This window comes from Phyllostomus discolor, chromosome 13, assembly GCF_004126475.2.
Source record: "Phyllostomus discolor isolate MPI-MPIP mPhyDis1 chromosome 13, mPhyDis1.pri.v3, whole genome shotgun sequence".
In the NCBI taxonomy this organism is placed as follows: domain Eukaryota; kingdom Metazoa; phylum Chordata; class Mammalia; order Chiroptera; family Phyllostomidae; genus Phyllostomus; species Phyllostomus discolor.
The window spans coordinates 41,050,898-41,073,861 of record NC_040915.2 but is presented as its reverse complement, the minus strand read 5'-3'; the positions used below and the strand labels follow the sequence as shown (position 1 = coordinate 41,073,861).

Genomic DNA, 22,964 nt, shown 5'->3' with positions numbered 1-22,964 from the left:
TGCTGCTGTGCTCACTGAGTGCCAGCACTGCGTGAAACTGTGAGGGTGAGGGAGCCGGAGTTCCAGGGTTAGTGGGCGCAGGGAGGCCCAGCAAGGGTGTATTCCATTGTGTAGGGTGTTTTTTTTTTCTTTTTAAATTCGTGTGGTTAGGGCAACCTTTAACTCTTTGTGCTTTTCAAATAATAAGTTTCAGCTTTTTTAAAACTCAGAATAGTGAAAACCAGATGGTCTTGTCCTGCTCCTGCAGGCCCCATGGCTCCTCTTTGCAGAAATGTGAGTGGCCTCTGCCCAGCGCCTGGCCCAGGGCACAGCTAAAGGCTGGTAGAGGCCTTGGCATCCGTCTGGCGGATGCTGAGGAAATCGGACCCCCCCCCCCCCCCCGCATGGTCCCTGCCCCACTGAGTCCAGATGGGGGAGTGAAGCAAAACGTCATCACTGTGTGCATAAGGACAGGTGGAAACAGGATGGTCAGAGGACCTGGGTGGGGCCTGTGTGCGGGCCACCCAGGGGATAGAGGGAGGGTGCAGAGGAGTGAGTGACAGTACCTCACTCGGGAGGGATGCACAACCAGGGGGCTGGGAGGAGATGCCACGGGCATCTGCTCCCTTGGGCCTTTCTCAGGCAAGTTCTCATTAGTGGCACCTTGCGAGGGTCTGTGGCAGGAGGGGCCCCTCAGAGTTGGTCAAGGGTTGATGTACAATCAACCTGTCGTCAGCGCTGGCCATCGTCATGACTGTCACCTTGTTTATAGAGGGGTGCAACCCAACACAGGATGCAGAGTTTCTTGAAGATGCTGAGGGGGAGTGGGGGCACCAGCCCACCCCTGGAGGAGCTGGTGACCCTCGCTGGCAGGTTGTGCCGGGACCTTCAAGATGACCTCGCCCAGGTGCAGCCCTTGGTCACAGCTGTGTTGGACAGCCAGCTCCGCCTGTACCTCCTTGACAACGAGGATGTGGCCCTAGTGTGCACCCGAGTGCTGGTCCAGCAGGGGCAGCACCAGGCTGCCTGCCGGCTGTTGGAGGTAGGACTGGTCTGGAGGGTGGGCGGTGCAGAGAGGGGCAGCAGCCGCTGCCGTCCAGAGCGAGGCGGAATGCCCGGAAGTCAGCATGAGCCTAGGGAGAGGTGCCGTGGACCACTCTCACTTTACCAAGTTCCGAACCGTTTGGTGATCTGAGAAGAAAATCCATTTACCAAATCTTTACTGAGTGGTGGTCCTGGCTGGGAGGCCGGCATACCGATCGATGAGCCCCCCAGTCAGACAGACCCGGGATCTCAGCCCCGTAGGTGAAGTTTTGCAGCTGAGAACTCTGAAACCAAAACTGTCTTTGTCATTCATCCAGTGGCCCTGGGAACCTCAAGTTATTTGGCCTCGAAAACTAACCTGCACTGACGTGAAGGAATTTATGGTCTTTTTTACAAAAAGATTTTATTTATTTATATATAGAGTGAGGGGAAGGGAGGGAGAAAGAGAGGGAAATATTGACTGGTTGCCTCTCACATGCAGCCGCCGACCAGGGACCCAACCCACATTCCCGGCGTGTGCCCTGACGAGAAATGGAACTGTCGACCTTTTGCTTTGCAGAACAAACGGACAGCCCACTGAGCTATACCCCTACTTGGGGTATATGGTTGGGGCTATGGTTTTCATTTATCCACTTAATAGGACAGAGGTGCATTTTGCTGTCTAAATATTGACGTGTTTGATTGCAGGACGCGGCCTGCCCTTGATGGGGGGGCATCATACAGTATATGCCCGTGTTACTTTCCAGAACCTGAGCAAGTCTGAGTTCCAAAACACAAACAGCTCAGAGGCCTTCAGTAAGGGACCTGAGGGCCTGTCTTTCCCTGGTTCACCCCATTTTACAGTCCGTGCATAGTTCATGCGAGTTTACTTTGAAGATACTCCATTTTTCCTAGTTCTTTGTATTTCCACTCCCTCCCAGCCAAGCGGTGTCCTCTGGTCCCTCAGACTGCCTTCACGCAGCAGCGGGAAGGCGTGTAAAACTGTGCGCTGGGGCAGTGGCCCAGGGCCTGGGATCTGAGCCTGCCTGCTCTCTGCGTGAGCCTCCGCACTCTGTCCCAGCGTCCTCCACAGTGGCCATGCCGGCCTCCTTGCTGTCCCTAGAATTCCCAAGATATTTCTTTGTCCCAGGACCTGTGCACATGCCATACCGTTTGCCAGAAGCTGGTGCCTTCCCACCTTTCTGGTTTCTGCTTTAAATGTCACCCCATCTAGCCCTGGCCAGTGTGGCTGAGTTGGTTGGAGCGTCATCCCCAACAGAAAGGTTGTGGGTTTGATTCCCAGTCGGGGCACATACCTAGGTTGTGGGTTTGGTACCTGGTCCAGGTGGGTATGATCCCCCATCGGCATGTGTACGGGAGGTAACTGACCAATGCTTCTCTCTCCAATCGATATTTCCCTCCCTTCCTCTCTAAAAGCAGTGGCAGAAACTATAAAAAGAAACATGAATGTCACCCTGTCTAGGTAACACCCGCTTTATCCCCTGATGCAGCCCCACATTCTACCCGCTGGGGCCCTCCTCAGGTCGTGTCGGAATTCTTTGTCAATCTGTGCTCCCTCTGCCTCCCCTCGCTGTGCTGTGGGCCCACGAGGGAGAGGCTGCCCCTCGAATCACAGGGTCGATGACACCCAGCATAACATCTGGGACATAGCAGGGGCTCGGTTTCTGATTCTCAGCACCTCCCTCACCACGGTGGTCCTGAGAACACTGGGGTTGAAGGCGCAAGACACCCTGACCAAGATGTCTGGGGAGGCCGGTGCCAGGCGTCCTTGGCCACCTTTGGCCGAGTGCCTTGTCAGAGTCTGGTTATGTGAACAGACCAGGACTCCTTCCTCCCACCCCGCTCCAAATGCACTCTCTGAGGACCCAGGGGCCAGCCTGCTGGAGGGAGAAAAAGTCTTTCACATAAGATGTGGGTCAAACCCTGGCTGGTGAGGTTCAGTGGATTGAGTGCAGGCCTGAGAACCAAAGGGTCGCCAGTTCGATTCCCAGTCAGGGCACACATCTGGGTTGTGGGCCAGGTCCCCAGTAGCAGGCATGGGAGAGGCAACCACACACTGATGTTTCTTTCTTTCTCCTTCACTTCCCCGCTTTCTAAAAATAAATAAATAAATAAATAAAATCTTAAAAAGAAAAGAACATTCGAAAAAAATAAGATGTGCGTCAGGCTTCAGAACCTCAGCTCTGACAGTGTGGTGCTCGCACAGCTCTGCCGCCCGTGTGGCCGTCAGCCAGTCATCTGCCTGCCCCTTGCCTCGTGCTCCTCGCCTGTGAGGGGTGACTGAGAGCTGTGCTCACCTTAGTGCTTCGGGGAGGGTTGAGGTGCTAATGTGAATGGGTGGCCAGCTGGGCCACCAAGGACACGGCACGGCACCTGGTGGCAGTCAGAGCACTGGCCATCTGGTCACGCCCTTGCTACTTGGCCCATCAGTGAGCAGCTCTTCCCAGGGGTCAGGGCAGGTCGGATGGCAGGGCTCCAGGTAGGTGAGAGTGGCCAGGCCTCAGCAGGTTCTTCTCGGCAGGGGTGCCGCGTGCCAGGAGGCAGCCAGGAGCTGGTGCAGCTTTGGAACGACATTCACTACCATCTGGTCATGAAGAGGCTGGGCGTGGCCACGCTGACCCCAGTGCAAAAGTTCCGCTGCAGGAAGAGGTACGCCAGTGGGCCTTGCTTGTGCTTATTCCTTGGGGCTCCTGAGCGATATGCCATCCAAACCACAGGAGGACTTAGGTGAAGCAGGCAGGATGATAAGGGCAGGAGGAGTCAGACGAAGCATCTGGTGAAAAGGTAATGGACTCATTATTGACCCATGTGTGTGACACAGCCCCACCCTCTGTCTGCTCTGGTGACCATGGGCGTGCATTCCCACCTTTGCCAGTGGGGGGGTGGGAGTGGTTCCCAGGACCCAGGCGGAGAGTTCCAGCTGCAGCAAGAGCCACTGCCCCGAGTGAGGGCCCGCAGGCTGGGACCCTCTGTCTTGTGGGAGTGGCCCAGCACATGTGCCTCAGGTAAGGCTCTGCAGGTGGTTCGGTCTCAGCAGTGGCCCTCAGAGCTGCAGGACCTTTAAAGAGAGTTAAAGAGGAGAGTGCTGTGGGTAGTACTCAGAAGGTTGCCTGGCACAGTAGATGTTAAGGAGAGGTAGTATATAAGAATTACCACCATAACCTTTGTCAGCACTAAGGAAACATTACAACTGTTAGTTATTGCTACTGTTGTCACCATTCATGGATGAGGAAACCAAGGCACAGAAAAGTTAGTGACTTGCCTAGGTTACAAAGTAGACGGAGGCAAAGCCAGGATTCCAGCCCAGACATTGAGACCGTGGAGCCTTTGATCGTGACCTTGGTTGTTCCCTGCTGGTCTGCAGGGCCACTGTGCTCCTGACAGCCCAAGTGCCTGGACTCCTGAACCATGGGGCCTGGCCACCAGAAGAGATGGATTCGTTTTGTACCAGAGAGGATTTTTTTCATGCTCCCCACCAAACAGAGTGAGATGTGAGTCTTGGAGGCTACAGGGGTGTAGCCGCGTCCCTGCATATTGATGCTGATGGTCTGCCCGAGTGTGGTTCAGCAGCGTAAATGATGTGGGACCAGCAGAGGGTGTTTGTGAGGGGCCCCTGATTACTGGGAGTTATTGGAGGTGCTGAGGATAGAGACTGGGCTTTGCTCTGCCGGAGCTGACCTTGGGTGTGGACGGTGGACAGAACAAGGAAACCAGGTACACTCCACAACTCGGAGGGAGGAATGCTAGACAGAAGGCCTTCAGACGAGGACAGTGACATGGTATTCTTCGCTGTGGGGAGGGGCTGCAGTGCGGGCCGGTCCAGTCCTTGGAGGGCAGATCTGAGCAAGTGGATCTCTGGGTCGGAAGGAGGAGGTGACATCGGAGTTCCAGCAGATGGACAGTGCAGGAGCAGAGGCAGGTGGTTCTTGGACTTTCTAGGAGTGGCCGAGGAAAGGGTTGTGTGAAGGTAGATTTTGGAGGGTTTGCTGATGGCTTGGCTGTACTGGAGGAGGAAAAGGGGGAATAAAGCCAGACTGTGATGCTCTGGGCTTGAGTGGCTGGAATAGGGTGGTTTCTCACCGAGATGCACAGGATGGGGGCTGGGGGAGGTCTGGGGGGCTGCGGGTCCAGCTCCTCTGAAGCTCTGGGATCAATGGGAAGGATGTCTTTTCTGACGCCGTGGGGATTCGTTCGGTTGGTGTTTGGATATCAAGTCTCATATAGACAGGCACTAGTTGTTTCTACGTCATTCTTTTCCTTTGCAACAATTCACATGGACACCACCGTGAAGCATAACCAACTTCAATATCCTCATCGCCCAGCTTTGACAGTTTATTGGCATTTATCAGCACTGGCCTCTCATGCAGTGGTGCGACCTCTGTGACTGTGCCCAGCAGAGCGCCGGCCAGGGCAGCCCCTTCCTCCCTCGGGGTGGGCCCCTGGGACTCGGCAGCAGCGAGGGGCAAGGAGTGGCCAGTGAGCTGAGAGGAAGTGCAGGGGTGCCCGGTGCTCTGCAGCACTTGAGATGTATCCAGGTTAAGGGATGTCTGTCACCACCTCCTCACTGTCCCCACCCAGGAACCCACCGCCCCCCGCCCTCTGCCCTGAGGGCTTGAAGAGCAGGAACTTCCCTAGAGAGGTTCGCCAGAAGTTGCATGACTTTGCCTCCGGAGTGAGCAGCAACCCCAGCAAGGCTGAGCGGGTAAGAGCCAATGACAGGTCAGGCAACCCTCCCCTTAGCCAATCTCCACCGCTAGGTGACACCCCGTCCTTAGGTGACTCACCCCCAGGCCTTCCCAGTGGCCCGTCTTGCCAGGGCCCTGGTGGTCTCCGGTTCTCCTTGAACTGGCCTGGGGACCACAGCTCATTGTCTGGCAGCCCCTGAAAGCCCAGCCTGCACACGTGGAGGGTTTAGTTTTCTCACGTGAGGTCGCCTGTGGCTCAACCAGATGCTTCCTGAGCACCCGCTGTGGCCAGACACGAGGTACTGGGTGAGGGTGTTGAGTCTCTGCCTTCATGGAGCTGCCAGCGTTGGCGGGGCAGATGCCGGTGGAGCCCGGCGCTCGCCGAGGCTGGAGCCAGGAGGCGGGGAGCTCGCGGGGCGACGGCGCGACGGGAGGGAGTTTCCCGCTGCTCAGAAACGGGATCCTGCGCCCTCCGCCGCCTGGCTGCTCCGTCGGATCGGCTGAGTTCCGCTGTGTTGGTCGAATTCCCCCATTAACTCAGCAAACGTCTCCCCAGTGGTCGCTCTGCCCACCTCTGGGTCTCATCCAATCACGAGGGCTCTCCGGGTGCTGCCCCACCCACCCCGCTTCCCGTCCAATGGCTGGGCTCGAGCCGTGCGCCTCCCCCCCGTCTCCCCGCCCACAGTCGGGGCTCTCCGGGGGGCGCTCCTTCCACTTGTCGGCGTCCAGTCGGCGGGGCTCTGCGCGCGCTCCCGTCCGCCGTCCAGTTCAAGGGCTCTCCGGTGACGCCCGCCCGTTGTGACTGCCGAGTTTCGTGCCCGCTCCTGAGGGAGCAAAGGGCGCGGGTCAGAGGTCGTCGTGGTTTCCGATGGGCCGTGGTTGACTCCGGCCGCGGGGGCCGCGGGTCTGCAGGTCGTTCCCGGGTCTTCCTGGCTCTCGGGGTGGCCGTCGGGGGCCGCGGCGCGAGGGAGGAAGGAGCCCCGGCCGCCCGGTAGGAGGCCTGGCCGCGGGTCTCCCCCGCCCGCCCACGGTGACAGCGAGGTCGCCCCTGTGGACACCGCAGCGCGGGTGGAAGCAGCGCTTGAGGCTCGTTTCCGGCAGGAGAGCCTGGCCGCGGAGACCAGCCTGACGGCAGAGCAGGTCTACAACTGGTTCGCCAATTACCGGCGGCGCCAGAGAGCCGGCCTGCAGCGCCCTGAGCCCGCGGGGGACACGGCCGAGGACCCGCTGCAGCCCTCACGCCACCGCCGCCCCTGCTTCGGGTGTGTGCACCGGCCTCGATGGTCAGGTGAGTGGCCCAGGGCCCCGGTGGTCGGGGCTGACGTCAGGTCACTGCAGCTTCTGGCAGGGTTAGGCATGGGTAGGGTCACTGTGGTTTCGGGGACCCTTCCCCGATCTGCACGGTGGAGACTTCACCCTTAAGGAGCGAGAGCTCGAGGCTGAGGGTCAGGTGGGGCTGCCGCTGATTCGTGTTTAGAGGCCTGTGTGGCCAGGGCCAGAAGTCAAGTCCGTTTGGGAAGTGAGCCAAGCGCCAGGCTGTAGGGCGTCTCAGTCACGGACCGTCATTAGGACCACAGATGGGTTAGGGGACAGAGTATCGGGATGACTCAGAGGTTGTGCCCCTTTGCAGCCATCGGGGCTGCTGGTAACCTGCTGGGAAGGAGGCTGGAACTTGAACTTCATCCAACCTCCCATCCCGTCTGATCGGCTTTTGACAGGCGAGGAAAACGGGCATGCTTGGCCCCTGGCCACCAGCCACAGTCAGTGGGAGCCTCTGGCCCTGGCCTCGGACTTTTCTGGAGATGCGACGATGCCAAAACCACTGATTCCCAGGTACTGTCGTCCCCGCAGGCTGGGGACCATCGCCCTGTTCCGCTCCCCTGTCCTCAGCAGGAAACCAGGCCTGCAGTGGGCGTGGGAATGCGGGGCCAACCCTGGGACCAGGCCAGTGACACTGTGGCCCCAGGGGTCGGGGAACCCCTGGCAGGAACCCAGGTCAGGGGCCCTGCACTTCTTTACAGGGGCCTGCGTCACGGCCTGATGTCACGTGGATTGTGGGGAACAGGGAGAACAGGCGTAGGAAGGAAAACGTGCAAACGCGCTGCCTACAGGCAGACCCCGCCGTCGTGGTTTGCTTATTTCTGGTATTTTGTGTGGCTTGTGTTTCGTTGAGCTGGTGACAGCCAACACTGCGTGAGGTCCTACTGTGTACCAGTGACAGTAGCTGTGCCTGATGCCTGGTGTGCAGACCCACAGCACTTTTGAGGCAGGTTCCTGTGACCTCCCTGCCCCACTCCCCTCACCTGTGAAGGGGGAGCTGTAGGACCTGCCAGGTGGGCTGTCCCAGAGATGCCTGGGGTGGGACTGTGGACCACCCGAGACACTGCGAGTGTCTGTGGGACACGGATTCTTTGTGCCGTGTCGGCAGCTGCCCAGTGTTCCCTTAACGTCAGCCATCACGTATGCAGCCCGCTAGTGGGCTCCTGCTGATCGCGTCCAGCTTTCAGTGTTGTGGAAGATAGCTTCAGGGAAGGTCCTTGTGAATGAACTGCTAGTGTGTCCTGAGTGTCCGACAGTCGTATTTTTTGAGTGTCTCTAGAACATTTGCAGCCCCAGGGAGGACAGGGCAGGTGGCGGGATGAGGGGGCGGTGGGCCCTGCACCATCAGTGACAGCCCCGGCCTGAGCGAGGCCTGTCCACCCAGGAACGGTGTCGGTGGTGTTTCCCAGGTCTCTGCAGGGTGCTGAGATGTACCAGGAGGGGCCCGGCCAGGATCCCGCCGCTCTGCCCCCCGCCTGCCCTGACCCTGGCCTCGGCGCGCTGGCCGCCTGCAGTGACGCGCTGGACCCCTCTCCAGCTGCCCCCAGGTCCTGGCTGATGTCCCTCGCGCTGGCGTCCTCCAGAGACGTTCCCTTTCAGACCGGGCAGCTGGTCTACGGTCCCCGACTGGACTTCTCGATGCCCCCCACAGACGCCCCTGTGGCTATGTCCATCACCACGCTCTCGGGGCCCAGTTCCACAGGTGAGTCTGCTCCAGGCAGACCGTGAGTGTCTGCTCCGGAGACTGCAACTGCTGGGGCCTTTCGGAGGGTAGCGAGGCGTGGGAAAGGCTCGAGTCCTATGTTTAACTAGACCCACAACCAGTGTACCTGAAACAGGCCTTCCCACAACATTCCAGGTAATGTTTCTCGTTTAGTTCACAGTCAAAGTACAATATGCACATGAGCCATGGCTGGTGTGGCTCTGTGGACTGAATGCCCAAACCAATGGGTTGCTGGTTCTATTCCCAGTCAGGATACATGCCTGAGTTGCCAGCCAGGTTGCCAGTAGGGGGCATGTGAGAGGCAAGCACACTTTGCTGTTTTTCTCCCTCCCTCCCTGCCTTTCCTGCTCTCTAAAAATAAATAAATGAAATCTTAAAAACGTGTGCACATGAAACAAAACAAGACAGCGAGGGAAGAGCAAAAATGAAATGAGGTGGCTGCCACCACGGGCACCCCAGTTGAACGCACCTAACTGCTTGTCAGCTTCTGCTAGATGGGGGGCGGAGCTTCTCCAACCCTACATCTCCCCACTCTCACCCCACGATGGAAATATCGTCATCTTAGTTTCTCCCTGATTATCGTTGTAGCTGTAAGTACCTTCAGAACATGTATTTGGATGTGCATATGCATTTTGCCCATCAGGACAGTAGCATCTGGTGACATCCTTCCTTGTAAGGAAGGTACTGACACTAAATTCAGCCTGCCACCCGCATTTCTGAGCCATCTGTGCTTATTATATACATGGTGTTCTGGGGTTTTCAGTTGCTTCTCTGTTCCCCTTACATCGCCTGCTTTCCCCACACATTCCGTCTTCCCAGGCTTCACGTGTCCCGTCTGAGGCCTGGCTGCTGGGAGCCGCCTTCTCCCTGGGCCCCTCCCAGTGGCGTCTTCTCCCGGGGTGCGGCCACCATGCCCAGAGCCCCTCGAATTGTTTCCCTGGGTTGGCCCAGCGTGTCCGAGTCACAGGCCTCGCTCTCTCTTTCCTGACACCTCTGTTGCATTCGAGCGTGGCTTCAGTGAGCTGTGCAGTGAGGTGCACGCAAGATAAGCTTTCCGATCAGTGTTCTCAAGTTGTCTTTCATCTCCTCTCACGTTCGACTCACAGTTTGGCAGGGAAAGAATTCTGAGTTTAAAGTGCCTTTTCTGCTATAAACCCGAAGGCGTCAAGCATCGTGTTGCCGCAGCGTCCAGTCACGTGTCACTCTAATGGTCGCTTCTTTGCAGATCTCCCAAGGTTCCTGTATTGGAGTTTTTTTAAAGGTTAAATGTACCGGGGTAATACTGTCAGTACTGTATAATTTGCAGGTGCTTTCATGGTAATTTGATACCCGTATACTCAACCGTGTGCTCAGCCTTCTGTTACCAAACACTGGGATCCCTTCCCCCAGTTTCCCCTACCCGCGCCCAATTCCCCTGGTGACACCATTCTGTGGTTCGCATCCACGAGTTTGGGGGGTTTCCTTAGTTCACTTGTTACTTTTTGTTTATTCCATCCACCGTGAATGGATAAAACTGAAAAAGGAGGTGATTTTGTTTTTGTTTTTTTTAATGACTTGATGTTCTGAAATTTCACAGTGATGGTCCAAGGTCTTTTTAATTCACTTTGCTGTTAACTGTTTGCATTTAAAACAAGATGTCCTTTAAGCTTGGGCATTTTTTAGTAATATTATTTGATTCTTTCTTTCTTTCTTTCTTCCTTTTATTTGGTAGTTTCTTCAATAATTTTTTTCCTCCGTGGTCTCAGTTCTGTTTTGAGCACAAATGTTATTTGGATGTTGGAATCCTGGACCAGTCTTAAAATGCTTACCTTGTTTCTTGTATCTTCTTTGTTATCGCATATGCTTTTGAGGGTGTTTCTTAAACTATCTCTTCCAATATTTTATTTTGATAGATATTTCAAGAGAATTCCAAATTCTCTTTCCTTATCTCTGAATTTTCCTTTCTTCATAGGCCATGATGCTTTTTGTAGATGCAATATCTTATATTTCTCTGAGGGTCTCATTGGAAGGGTCAGAAGCTGTGCTTTGTGGCCTGAAGGCAGAATGTTGGGCCTGTGCACCTGGCTCTTCTGAACAGAGGGGCCGAGGGGCAGGGAGGGAGGAGCGGCCTGGGGCCTGTTCTTCTGGAAGCAGCTCTTCAGTTGGTCAGATGGGCCTTTCATTCCTTGCTCTCCGTTTGTTTCTGCCACCGGAGACTCACGTGTGCCTGGTTAGTGGCGGAGCGGGGACAGCTGCTGGTCCTGCCTCCTGCAGGCCTGGGGCAGCTGGTCTCGAGTCTGCGTCCAGCACCTGTGATGGGCAGTGCTGGCCGGGAACTCGAGAAATTCCCCGTGGACCCCTGAGCCCCAGGACATCACCGCACTCTCCCCCCGGGCCCCTCCCTCCCTGACCTGTGCTCCAGGTTCCTCTCAGATGAGGTGCCGTGTGGAGAACTGGACGCCACCACCTGCCGTGGCCCCTCCACGACCCTCCGTTTGTTCAGAGATTGTGGCTTTTGTGCTTCTCTCCGAGGAAGAAGATACATCCCATGGATCTATTGTGTTTGAACCCAAAATGTTCAAATTTGCACTTAACTGTGTGCCCTGTACCTCAGAGCCTCTGAAAGTTCTGCAGGAAACAGCAAAGAGCAGGTGGTCGGGGAGCTTCCTCTGGTCACAGAAGGTCTGGGCGGCGTGAGCTGGGCGGCGTGAGCTGGGGCCGCTCGCCTGTTGTGAGCTGACGTAAGGGCCACTGGGTCTGATCTCACCCCCGGCCGACCCAGGGCAGGAAAGGGCCTTCCTGCTCAGCTCACTTTCACTCCCAAGTGTCTGTAGAGTCTGAGGTGATCCACAGGGGGCTTGTCTTCAAGACCAAGAGGGATTCTGAGACCCTCTGTGGTACAGTTTCGGTAGAGAAAGCGGCACTGGGAGGTCGTGGCACCCTGCACCTCTGTGAAGTCCTGGCGAACTCTCAGGTACCAGGCTAAAGCGACCCAGAAGGGTAGGCCCGTGTCCGATCCTCATGTGGCCGTGGGGGCCGTGGCAGATTCGGATGCTGAGCCTTGTGGGTGGGGACAGCAAGAGGTCTGGAATGGATTGAGCACGGGCTGGGAACCAAAGTGTCCCAGGTTCGATTCCCAGCCAGGGTACATTCCTGGGTTGCAGGCCAGAACCCCCAGCAACCGCACATTGATGTCTCTCTCTCTCTCTCTCTCTCTCTCTCTCTCTCTCTCTCTCTCCCCCTCCCTTCCCTCTCTAAAAATAAATAAATAAAATCTTTAAAAAAAAAAAAAAAGAGGTCTGGAATGGCCAAGCAGGCTTTGCCTTTGTTTTGTTCTCTAGAAGCCTGGGGGGGGCCACTGAGGGGCACAGGGGTGTCCAGTTCCTGTTCTGGGAGGGAGGCTACGGCCTGGGGCCAGCTGGGCTGGGCGCTCCTGTCCTGTGGATCCCGGCTGTGCTGCACGCGAGTGGGCCTCCCTCCCCGCCCCCCCCCGCGCCCCCCCCCCCCCCCCCCCCCCCGCATCGGGCTGTGGACTGTGCTCCTGTGCAGGCTTCGCCGACACACCCGGCAGAGACCCCCAGAGTACGTACCTGGAGGAAGGTCCGGGCACCAGCACTGGCCCAGCGGATGGACAGGCAGGCAGCTTCCTGGTGATGCGGCAGCCCCTGCAGGCTCCGGAATTCGTCCTTCCCCAGAGGTGAGTCTGCAGACCCCAGAGATGGTGCAGTGACACCCGTCGTTCGCAGGTTTCTGGGAGCGGCAGCAGACCCCTACCCAGCCCGCTCCTCCCAGGAGGAAGAGGGCAGCTCTACCTCAGGCACAAGGACCCCTGGAGACCCGAGGGTAGATGTGGGCGTCTGTCCTGGGGACGGTGCTCAGGCCCATGACCTGAGGTGGCCCCGGGCCCCAGAACCCTCTTTCTGGCATCTTCTTTGTCCCAAATACAGGCTGTCAGAGTTCCTGAGCAGGATAAAGATTCTGATTTTATAATCAGGTTGTAGTTTTCCAGCAGCTTGGGAGGACCGTGGGTGGCAGCGCAGGCGGCTGCAGATGGGAGCCCCGGAGGGTGTGACGGGGCCTCTGCTGGAGGGGCCTGGGAGTGACCCCAGGGCCAGGCCCTCGGGGGTTGGGTCTCCCACATCTGGCAGCAGTGGGCCAGATGCTCGGTGGCGGCAGAATTACAGGGGACCAGGAGAGGGGTCCGTCCCCCAAGTCCTAGGCTCTGGTCCTTATGGAGCAGCGGTCCTCCTAGGTGCAGGGGGTCGGGGTTTGTTGCCCCATCACCTGGAGGGCATTCGGGAGCCTCAGGTTCGGGGCAGCAGTGACCATTCCTGGACACGTGTCCTATGCACACCTGCCTGTTTTGTGTCTGCTGTCAGCACACACCTAGGAGCGGAGTGCCGGGCTCACAGGGTGCGTGTGCGATTGCCTGTGTGAGGAACTGCGGGACAGCTGTCCCTGGGAGCTGCACTTGGCACCTTCCCTGCTGTCCCTGCTGCTCCCTCTGTTTTGGTCCCAAGGTCCTCTTGTCTCCTTCACACCACAGTCCTGTCCCTTCTAGTGACCTCCTTCCTTCACGTCTCTTCTCTGTGAGCCTGCTCTGATACACTCTGACCCACCCAGGCCCTGTGCTCGGGTGTCACACAGGCCCCTCCAGCACCCTGCACACCTGAGGACCCCAAGGGAGGAGACTGTTTCTGAGCATCAGGCACTTGGAAGGGCTCCTCCTTCCTCCTGGGGTGGAGGGTCGGGTGTGGTGCCCCTTGAGACAAGGCCTGTTCTGACATGCCCCTTTTCCAGCCTCCCGGAGCTGACACCTGTCTCACCTGCTTTCCCTGACCCTGTGCCCGCTGTGGAGCTGAGTGAGGCCCCGCCACCCAGCCAGGTGAGGCTTTCCAGGAGGTGACCCAGGCCTCTTCCTATCTCCTGAATCAGGCGGCCGACGATGGACACTGGCGTGAGGCCTCGAGGCCAGGTGGCTGTGGAAGGAGACCTGGAGGCGGACGCCGTGAAGCAGGGGTGTCCGGGGCCGGGCTGTGGGGGAGCCAGGCACAGGCCTCTGAGTGGTTAATGCTATATCGGCTTTCCAGGTGCAGTGGGCTGACAACCAGGCCTCCAGCGATGCCTTCTGGGGGGCCAGGATGCTCCTTGAGCTGTCGGGAGGCAGCCTGGGCTGAGCTGCCCTCCAGAGCCAGTGCCCCAGGGCAACAGGAGTGGACACGCAGCCTTTCAACGCAAGTTACAGAACTTTGTCCTGATGGAAAGAGGAGGTTCCTCAAGTTCCCGGGGTGGGGAGGTTCTGGTGAGAAGCATTGTCCGCCCCTTGGCGCATGCCTTGTTTGGATAGTTTGGTTGGCAGTTTCCGGTGTTGGAGGAAGCTCTTGAGACGTGTTCACGAGATCAGAAGCCGAAGGTGTGTGCGGTTCGCTCGGGCAGCACTACGTCGTAGGCTCCGGCTCCTGAGCAGGTTGTGACAGGCCGGACGCCTGCCCAGTTCGCCGGGCGAGTGAGGCCCGGACAGCATCCTGACGCTTCCGGGTCTGCGGGCCGTGTGTGGTCCAGCAAGGTCGGGTGGGTGCATCTCACCCTCAGGTTGCAATTCATTTATGTTTGCAAAACAGATGTTCTATTCAATTAAATTAAAGTTTAATGTTCTGAATGCCTCGTTTTTATTCACCTAACTGCATTCTGCACTGTCTTGTCACTCTGGCTGTCAGTCCCTGGCCAGCATTTCACAACAGGAGTGCATTACCCCCACGTCACAGCCCGCTGCCCCTGGTGTCCTCGTCCCATAAGCAGCAGTGGAAGTGGCCGTACGACGGCACACAGGGCACCGAGGGCTGAGCGCGGTGGGTCTCCTGGCACACGTCACCCCCTTTTGCGTAGGTGGCTTTGACACTCAGGGCTGTCACCTCCATGTAGCTTGTGTGATACAGAGGGGACAAAGCCACATCCATGCCCTCTGTTCACAGGGTAGTGGGGGAGACAGAAATAGCAGGCGTGCGGGCAGTCACCCATAGGAGGTCGTGAACGAGGGGTGGGTGAAGACCTGGCATGTGTGGGAGCGGGTGCTTGTGTGACGAGACCCTGGGGGCTCCTGCAGTAGAGGCCTCTCCACTGGGACCCGCCGAGCTTGGCCACCACAGCTGCAGGACCCTCGGCTGCGTCCTCTGCCCTCACTGCACCCTGACGACCTGCGGACCACCGCATCCCTCCCTCATCGGCAAAGCACATGTCTGAACGCTCGATAATAGGTGCTTCCAGCAGAGACGGTCTCCCACGTGCACCGTGTCCTCGCACCACCCATCTCTCCGCATTACAGTGCTTAGCACTGGCTGGTGTGGCTCAGTGGGTGGGCTTCCAGCCTGCGAGCCATGGGGTCATGGGTTCAGTGCCCAGTTGGGGCACAGGCCTGGGTTGCTGGCTGAAGGATAACTCGTTGATGTTTCTTCACCTTTCTCCTTTCACTCTCTAAAAATGAATAAGTAAATTGACTAAAAAATATTTACTTAAAAATTTAACAAAATTCACCCTGGCTGGTGTGGCTCAATGGTTGAGCACAGGCCTGCGAACCAAGTGGGCTGCAGGCCAGGTCCCCAGTAGGGGGGTGCAGAAGTCAACCACACATTGATGTTTCCTGTCTCCCTCCCTTCCCTTCTTTCTAAGTAAAATAAAATCTTTTTTAAAAATAGTAAAATTAGAAATAAGCTGAAATATATAGATATGAAGACCTTTTTCGTTTGAACCATTTGAAAGTAAATCCCACTTTGTGTATCAGGTACAGAATGCTCCCACGGTCACAATCAGATCAGCACTGATACTTGACTGCCTTCTAATTGCCACACCCTATTAAAGTTTCATGAATTCTTTCAATCATGCTCTAAATTGTGAACAAGTCCCACCCTGTCTCATACACTGCACTGATGTGGCGAGACACTCACAATGCCCTCGAGCCTGGAACAGTCCCAGTTTTTCTTGGGCTTTCATGGCCTTAACACTTGAGAAGCACAAGCCAGTTATTCTGCAGAATGTCTTCCAAAGTGGCTATCTCTGGTGTCCCCTTGTAATTCAGGGTACCCACTTTTGGGAGGAATGTCCCAGAAGTAACACTGGGTCCTTATGGCATCTTACTGTGGCATGCAATTGTGATCCCCAGTGTTGATGGTGTGACTCAAAACATTTGAGGCTCAGCCCCAGTGCTGGTGTGTCTCTGGTAAAGCACTCACCAACCTCCAACCACAGAGGCTGACGTCGACCTGGGGGTTTCTTGGTGACCAAATGGGGTGGCGCAGCCTCAAATCTGGGAGAAGAAAGTGGGACCCAGTAAAGAGTCTCAACACTGTGCTGATGAGGGAAACTTCATTCTCTTGGCTGGGGTGGGGGAAGCTGTCGGTAGTTCTCATGCATGGGAAGGGACAGGATTAGAGCCCCAGTCCTGGAAGGTCAGCAGGTCACAGTGCGGAGGTTGGACTGGACGAGACGAGGAGTAAGCAGAGGGAGCTGTGAGAAAACACGTGAGGTGGTGCTGGCCTGAGCTGAGGTGGGACCCAGAGTTTGCGGAGGAGCAGAGGTGTGAGGACGAGGAGAGGCTGGGGTCAGTGCCGTCCTGAGGAGGAGGCCAGACCGGTGCGGGAGTGAGTGCCCACGGGGAGCTTGGCGCTGCGAGGTCCAGCCTCACAGGCTCTCAAGAGAGAGCTGAGTCCTAAGCCGAGATCGTAGAGCGATGAATGTTCTAAGGTATAAAAATGAGACATTTCCCAAGTGACAAAACAAAGACTCTGATTGGTTTGTTCTGTGTCCAAAAGAACATAGCTAGTAAGTGCCAGATCCAGGCTCATATCGCTTTTAGAGACAAAAAGTTAGCAGTCCCCCCTGTCAGAACTGCTGCAATCGCACACAAAAGAGTGCAAACTATAATAGGAGGCACTTTGGGCGAAGCAATGACGAAGAATACTTTCTTTCTGACTGATGAGAGGCCAGGCCGGGTGAGCAAAGGAAAGGGGGTCGGTGAGAGGTAGGTGGAGGAGGGTGTGAGGGGTGACCAGTGATGGGCAGAGACCAGACTCGAGGTGGCGAGCACACAGCACAGTGTACAGAGGATGTGCTGTGGAATCACGCACCCGAAACCTGGATAAATTTATTAACCAGTGTCTCCCCAGTACATTCAATGAAAAGAAACGGCTTGTGTTGCTGTCAGAACAATATCCATTATTACAATCTTAACTGTTCCATGTGTTCTTCTATTACTTTTCTCTAAAATAAAAATGGCTTTGTTTGCTCCAGTTTACATAAACAATGGAGAAAAATAAAGTTGATTTAAAATCCTACCCAAGAAGTAAAAACTGTTTTAGTTATAAATATCTGTCCCCTCAGACATCGGTAAGTGGACATTTCCTTTACTCTATTGTATTTTCTCTGGATTTTAGGTTCTTCAGATGGTTACAAAACTTGTACATTTTCAGCTTTTCTCTTTTCCTAAATATGCACAACTTAAGACTGTACAATTTGCTGCCAGTTGAGGTATGTTGTATTTTTATTATTCAGTTCGAATTATTTTCTAACTCCAATTGTGATTTACTTTGGGGATTATTTAGAAGTGTATTTCATGACTTTTACATACAAGGATAGCAAAGAGCAATAAAAAAAGTTTGTGGAACATTTGTTGAAACTTGCTTTATAGCTAAATATAGTTATTTTTCAAAACGTTCCAAGTGTGCTTGAAAAGTATTTGTAATTTTCTTGGTTGCTGCTTACTTAAGCACTGAGAAAAAAATTTATTCCAAATTCTACCCCAAGATTTAAAAAAACTGCTATCATTTTATGTAAATACACTTGTAGATATGTCTACATGCATGCTTCTATGTACTTTCTTTGGATTTAGTGTACTATTTTAGGTTCCTAACATGGATACAAAACTTGTACATTTTTAGCTTTTATTTCAGATAATGTGCATTTAAGGGTGAAGATGTTTTTCATAAGTTTTGGTATGTAGTATCTTTAACACCATTCAATGTAAATTATTTTGCAATTCAAGTTGTTTTATTTTTGAGATTGTTTAAGAGTGTATTACATAACTACTAAATATAAGGACTTTACAGTTACCCATTTTTAGTGAATTGTAGCTTAAGTGCAAGGAGAGCATTTAGGAAACAGTACGACATTTCAATGCTGCAGTGCTTGTTGAAACTGGCTTTATATTGGCTTGGCTAAAAGATGAAAACTTTGGAGAAGATGGAATTATGAAGATGCCTGAAAGGTGGTAGAAAGTTGTGGAACAAAATGGTGAATACGTTGTTCAATAAAGTCATTGTTGAAAACATGTCTTTTATTTTGTCTTGACCAAAAAAACGAATGAACCTTTGGCCAAGCAAATAGTGTGCATCTCTGCTGCCATCTCGTGGGAATTTTGGGAATAACATGTTAGTGGCAGGTCAGCGGGGAAAGTGGTTGACTGTGGGAGAATATCAGTGAACATTGATTGCAATGTTATTTAGGTGTGTGTTTAGTGACTTTTAAACATCAGGACTTACTAGTTCATCTTGTCCATGATTTCTATATTAACAGCAATGACAGTAAGAGACATACTGCATATAATTTCAGTACTCTGAAATTCGTTAAAAGTTGCCTTAGCACAGGACAGTCCCTTTGAAAAATGTCCCAAGTGTGGCTCTCTGCTGCCATCTCGTGTGCAACGTGGGAATAACAGCTTCGTGCAGCCAGCAGGAAAAGTCATTGGCGATAGGGAATTATCTACCAAGGGCTCATGGAACGTTATTTGACAAGTGACTTTCACTACATTTAAATGACAGGACTTTCTAGTTACCGTCTGTTTATGACTTCTAAATTAGCATCCTTGAGGGCCAGACATATATTTTTTATAATTTCAGTCATTTTTTGAAAACTGATGGATGGTACATATGGTCATTTCCAAAATGTTCGAAGTGTGCGTACTGCTGCCGTCTCGTGGGTATTCTGGGGAATGGCACCTTAGTGCAGGCCTTTGGAAAAGTGGTTGACTCTAGTGGAATGTCAATGACTGTTGATGACAGTGGTATTTAGAAGTGTATTTCAAAACGTGTAAGTGGACTGTCTCGTTACCTCGAGACTGGTTTCCAGATTAATGGGCAAGGGAACAATAAACGTGGTTTATGTGACATTTATTGGAACTGGCTTTATAGTGTAATATAATCAGGTTGTTAAAAGTTGCAGGTGTGTTTCAAAATTGTTTGTCATTAGCTTTGTCTGTTGTAGCTTCCTTAAACAACATGGAGGTAAAATTTAGTCATAATTTTGCACTAAGAGGTAAAAAAAGTAAAATATAAGTGCTGTCATTGTATGTATGTGTTCTTCTGGACATGTCTAAGTGCTCATTTCCTCCATTTTGCCTGGACTTTGTTTACCATTTTAGGTTCCCTGTATGGATGCAAAACTTGTGCCTTTCCTGGTTTTGTTTATAATGTGTGCCTTCAAGGGTGAAGATTTCTTTCTCAGGCTTTGGTACAGAGCATCTTTAGCATCATTCATGTCAAGTTACTTTGTAATTCAAATAGTGGTTCAATTTGGAGGTCCCGTAGCAGTCTATTTTAGAAGTTCTGAACAACGGAACTTTCTCCTCATCCATGCACTGTGAATGGTAGCTTAAGTGCTATGAGAGCAGAAAACATAGTATATAGGATTTCAAGGCTGCGATGGTAGTCGAAACTTGCTTTGAATCGGGTTGGCCAAAATGTCAGTTTGGTCCCTCACAACTATGCCGCTGCCTGGTACCCACCATGTCAACTGGTGCTGGTCTTGCATACTTGCCTTTAATGTAATTTGAAACCTTTTTGTGGCAGAGGGCAGTGGAGCAAAACTGTGATGACCTTGTGCAGCCACCGTGTTTGAGGGAAAAATGAAAAGTGTGCCTATTGTTGGCGTCTCATAGTAAAAAGCAAAGGAACCTTTCAGCCAAGCCATTAGTGGGATTTGCGTTCTACATGTTGGTCTCTTCTGCCATCTTGTGGCCATTATTGGGAATGACACTGTAGTGCAGGTCAGCAGGAAAAGTAGTTGATTCTAATGGAGTATCAATGGTTTTTTCGGCAATGGTATTTACAAGTGCGTTTCAAAACGTTTAAATGTCAGCACCGTTTGGTTACCTTGTGACTGGTGTGCAGGTTAGGGGCAAAGGGAGTGATGAACGTGTGTTATGGGACATTTGTTGGAACTGGTTTTGTAGAGTAATAGAGTCAGGTTTTCACAAGTTCAAAGTGTGTTTGAAAATTGTAATTTGCTTTGTCTGTTGCAGCTTCCTTAAATAAGGGGAAAATAAAATTAATACAAAAATCTTTATTCTGAAATAAAATAAAATAAAAAGTAAAATAACATCAGTATCATTTCACGTACTAGAGGCATGTTCCCTCTAGTGTGTCTTGGCTTCATTTACTCTTTTCAGTTTCTAAAATGGGCACAAACAACTCTTGTAGAATTTGAGGTTTCGTGTGTAACCTGGGTGTTTAAAGGTGAAGATTTGGTTCTCAAGTTTCGGTATGTAGTATCTTTAGCATCATTCAGTTCAAATTATTTTGTGACTCACATGTTGGTTCATTTTGGAAGGTCTGTAGGAGTTTATTTCAGAAGTACCAAGCAGGAGAACTTCCCAGTCACCCCTTTTCAGTGAATTCTAGCTTAACTGCTGCGTGAGCAAAAAACATACTATAAATGATTTCAATGGTGCAGTTCTGGTTAAAGCTTTGTTTATGCCGGGTTGGCCCAAAAGTCAGTTCGCCCCCCTCACCCACTGCCCCACCCCATCCTGTGAGTCTGGTTCTGGAACTTGTCTAACCTCGTTTGAAAGCGTAAGGTTAGACTGCATGGTGACAGATATCATAGCAATGTGCATTTAAAGAAAAAAACTCATCAAAACTATTGCGTTTTGTGGCCATTTCCATGCTGAAGATAGATGAACGTAAGGAACACTTTTGGCACATTAGGCTTTGTCATTTCAAGAAAGGTGAAAACACAACTGGAATGCCAAAATAAAGATTGGTAGTGTATATGGAGAAGGCACTGTAGGTGATGAAATGTGTCAGAAGTGGTTTGTGAAGTTTCATGCCCAAGATTTCTTGCACAAAGGTGTCCCACGGGCCTGGCAGACCATTTGCAGTTGAGAGCCACTGAGTCCAGATGTTAACTGAGGACAGACCATGTTATGTCGTGTGGGAGAAAGGTGACATATTCAAAGTATCCAGATCTCGCATTGAAAATCATTTGCACCTACACGATTACATGAATTGCTCTGATGTTTGGGTTCCACAGAAGCTAATCAGGGAGGCGGGAGCTTTCTTCACCTCATTTCCACATGCGGTTATCTACATAAACATGAGGAAACCATTCTGGTTGCAAGCAAATTGTGAGGGGGTATGAACCATTACAATTTGAGAATAACACGGAATGGGAGAGATTGTGGGCCAAGGAAGGAACCACCAGCAGCCCCTCCACAGGGCGGTCTTCATCCAAAGGAGGCGATGTTGCCTGTGTGGTGATACCAGAGGGAGTGCTGTAGGAGGAGCTCTTTGGGGAAATTCGCAACTCGTGCTGCCCCATCAGACCCACTACAAGCACCATCTGAGGGAAAGGGTCCAATCAAAAGTTGTAAAAGCTTCAGGATGAGGTGGGAGCTCACATTTCTCTTTGGTGACCAGGGAAAACTGGTTGCAGCCTGGCTGCGCAGTCGTGATTCCTCTGCAGCACTTACCAGACCTTGCACCTTCGCGAGGCCACTTAGTTCAGTATTCCGAATCTCTCCCAGTGGAGAGAAATTTCTGTTTCGTGGAAGGTGGCAGAAGGTACCTGGAAGAGCTCTCTGCTCCTAAAGGTAACAGGGCTGTTGGATGGTGGAATGGGAATTTGCCTGAGAGATGGCAGAGGGCAGTGGAACTGATTGGCGATGACATTGTGCAGTCACATTTTGGGGGGGAAATGAAAAGTGTGCCCATCATTGCATCTTACACTAAAAAGTGAAGAAACTTTTTTTCAGCCGAGCCATTAGTGGGATATGCATTGCATATGTCGGCCTCTTTCGCCATTTTGGGAAAGACCCCTTAGTGCAGGTCCGCAGGGAAAGTGGTTGGTTGCAGGGGGAATATCACTGACTTTTCACAGTGATGTAATTTAGAAGCGCAGTTGGAGACGTCCAAATGTCAGGACTGTGCGGTTACTTCATGTCTGGTCTCCAGATATCAGCCTAGGGAGGAATAAGCATGTTTTATGTGATGTTTCTTCGAACTGGCTTTGTAGCTGATAGAGGCAGGTTTTTACAAGTGCCGAGCGTGCTTGAAAATCATCTGTGATTAGCTTTTTCCATTGCAGCTTCCTTAAATAATGGGGAGGTGAAATGTATTTGAAATTCTCCACCAGGAGGTAAAAAAAAGTAAAGTAAAATACAAGCGCTCTCATTTTATATACATGCCCCTCAGGAGGACATGTCTATGGGCTCGTTTCTCTCTTTTGCCTGGACTTCATCAACTATTTTAGGTTCTTGGTTCCGGTCCAAAAGTTGTGTATTTCCAGCTTCTCTTTCTAAGCTGTGCATTCAAAGGTGAAGAGTTCTTTCTCAAGTTTTGGTATGGAGCATCTTTACTATCAGTTATGTTGAGTTCTTTTGTTGTTTTTTATTTACTTACTTTTATTTAGTTTTAAAGTGTTTTGCTGATTATGCTATTACAGTGTTCTCAATTTCCCCCCTGTACTCCCACTCTGCCCTGCACCCCAACCCTCCAGCTCCTTCCCCTTAGTTCATGTCTGTGGGTTGTACCTATGTCTTTAAGTTCTCTGTTTCCTATATCATTTTTATCTCTCCCCATCTGTTTTATACCTGCCAATTAAACTTCTTCCCTGTATCTTTCCCCCTATTCCTCCCTCCCCCATCCCCACTGAAATCCCTCCACATGATGCCCATTTCTCTGATCCTGTTCCTGTTGTAGTTGTTTACCTATTTTTTGTTTTCATTGTTTTTCTTTTCTTTTGGGTTCATTTGTTGATAGTTGTGAGTTTGTTGTCATTTTACTGTTCATGTTTTTTTATCTTCTTCTGTTTCTTAGATAAGTCCGTTTAACAATTCAAATAATAAGGGCTTGGTGATGATGAACTCCTTTAACTTGACCTTATCCAGGAAGCATTTATCTGCCACTCATCTCCAAATGAAAGCTTTGCTGGATAGTCATCTTGGATGTGGGTCCTTGTCTTTCATGACT

General features: G+C 52.3%; 1 protein-coding gene across 1 annotated transcript; it reads left to right on the top strand.

Moving 5' to 3' along the window:
• The first annotated feature begins 625 nt into the window (after positions 1-625).
• On the top strand, positions 626-14,502 carry ANHX (anomalous homeobox). Its single transcript, XM_036014136.1, has 9 exons — positions 626-1,021; positions 3,545-3,672; positions 5,602-5,725; positions 6,810-6,996; positions 7,427-7,541; positions 8,438-8,730; positions 12,280-12,427; positions 13,531-13,615; positions 13,821-14,502. Exons 1-9 carry the CDS (start codon positions 773-775, stop codon positions 13,905-13,907), a joined length of 1,416 nt encoding a protein of 471 aa, XP_035870029.1. The 5' UTR covers positions 626-772; the 3' UTR covers positions 13,908-14,502.
• The last annotated feature ends 8,462 nt before the right edge of the window (positions 14,503-22,964 follow it).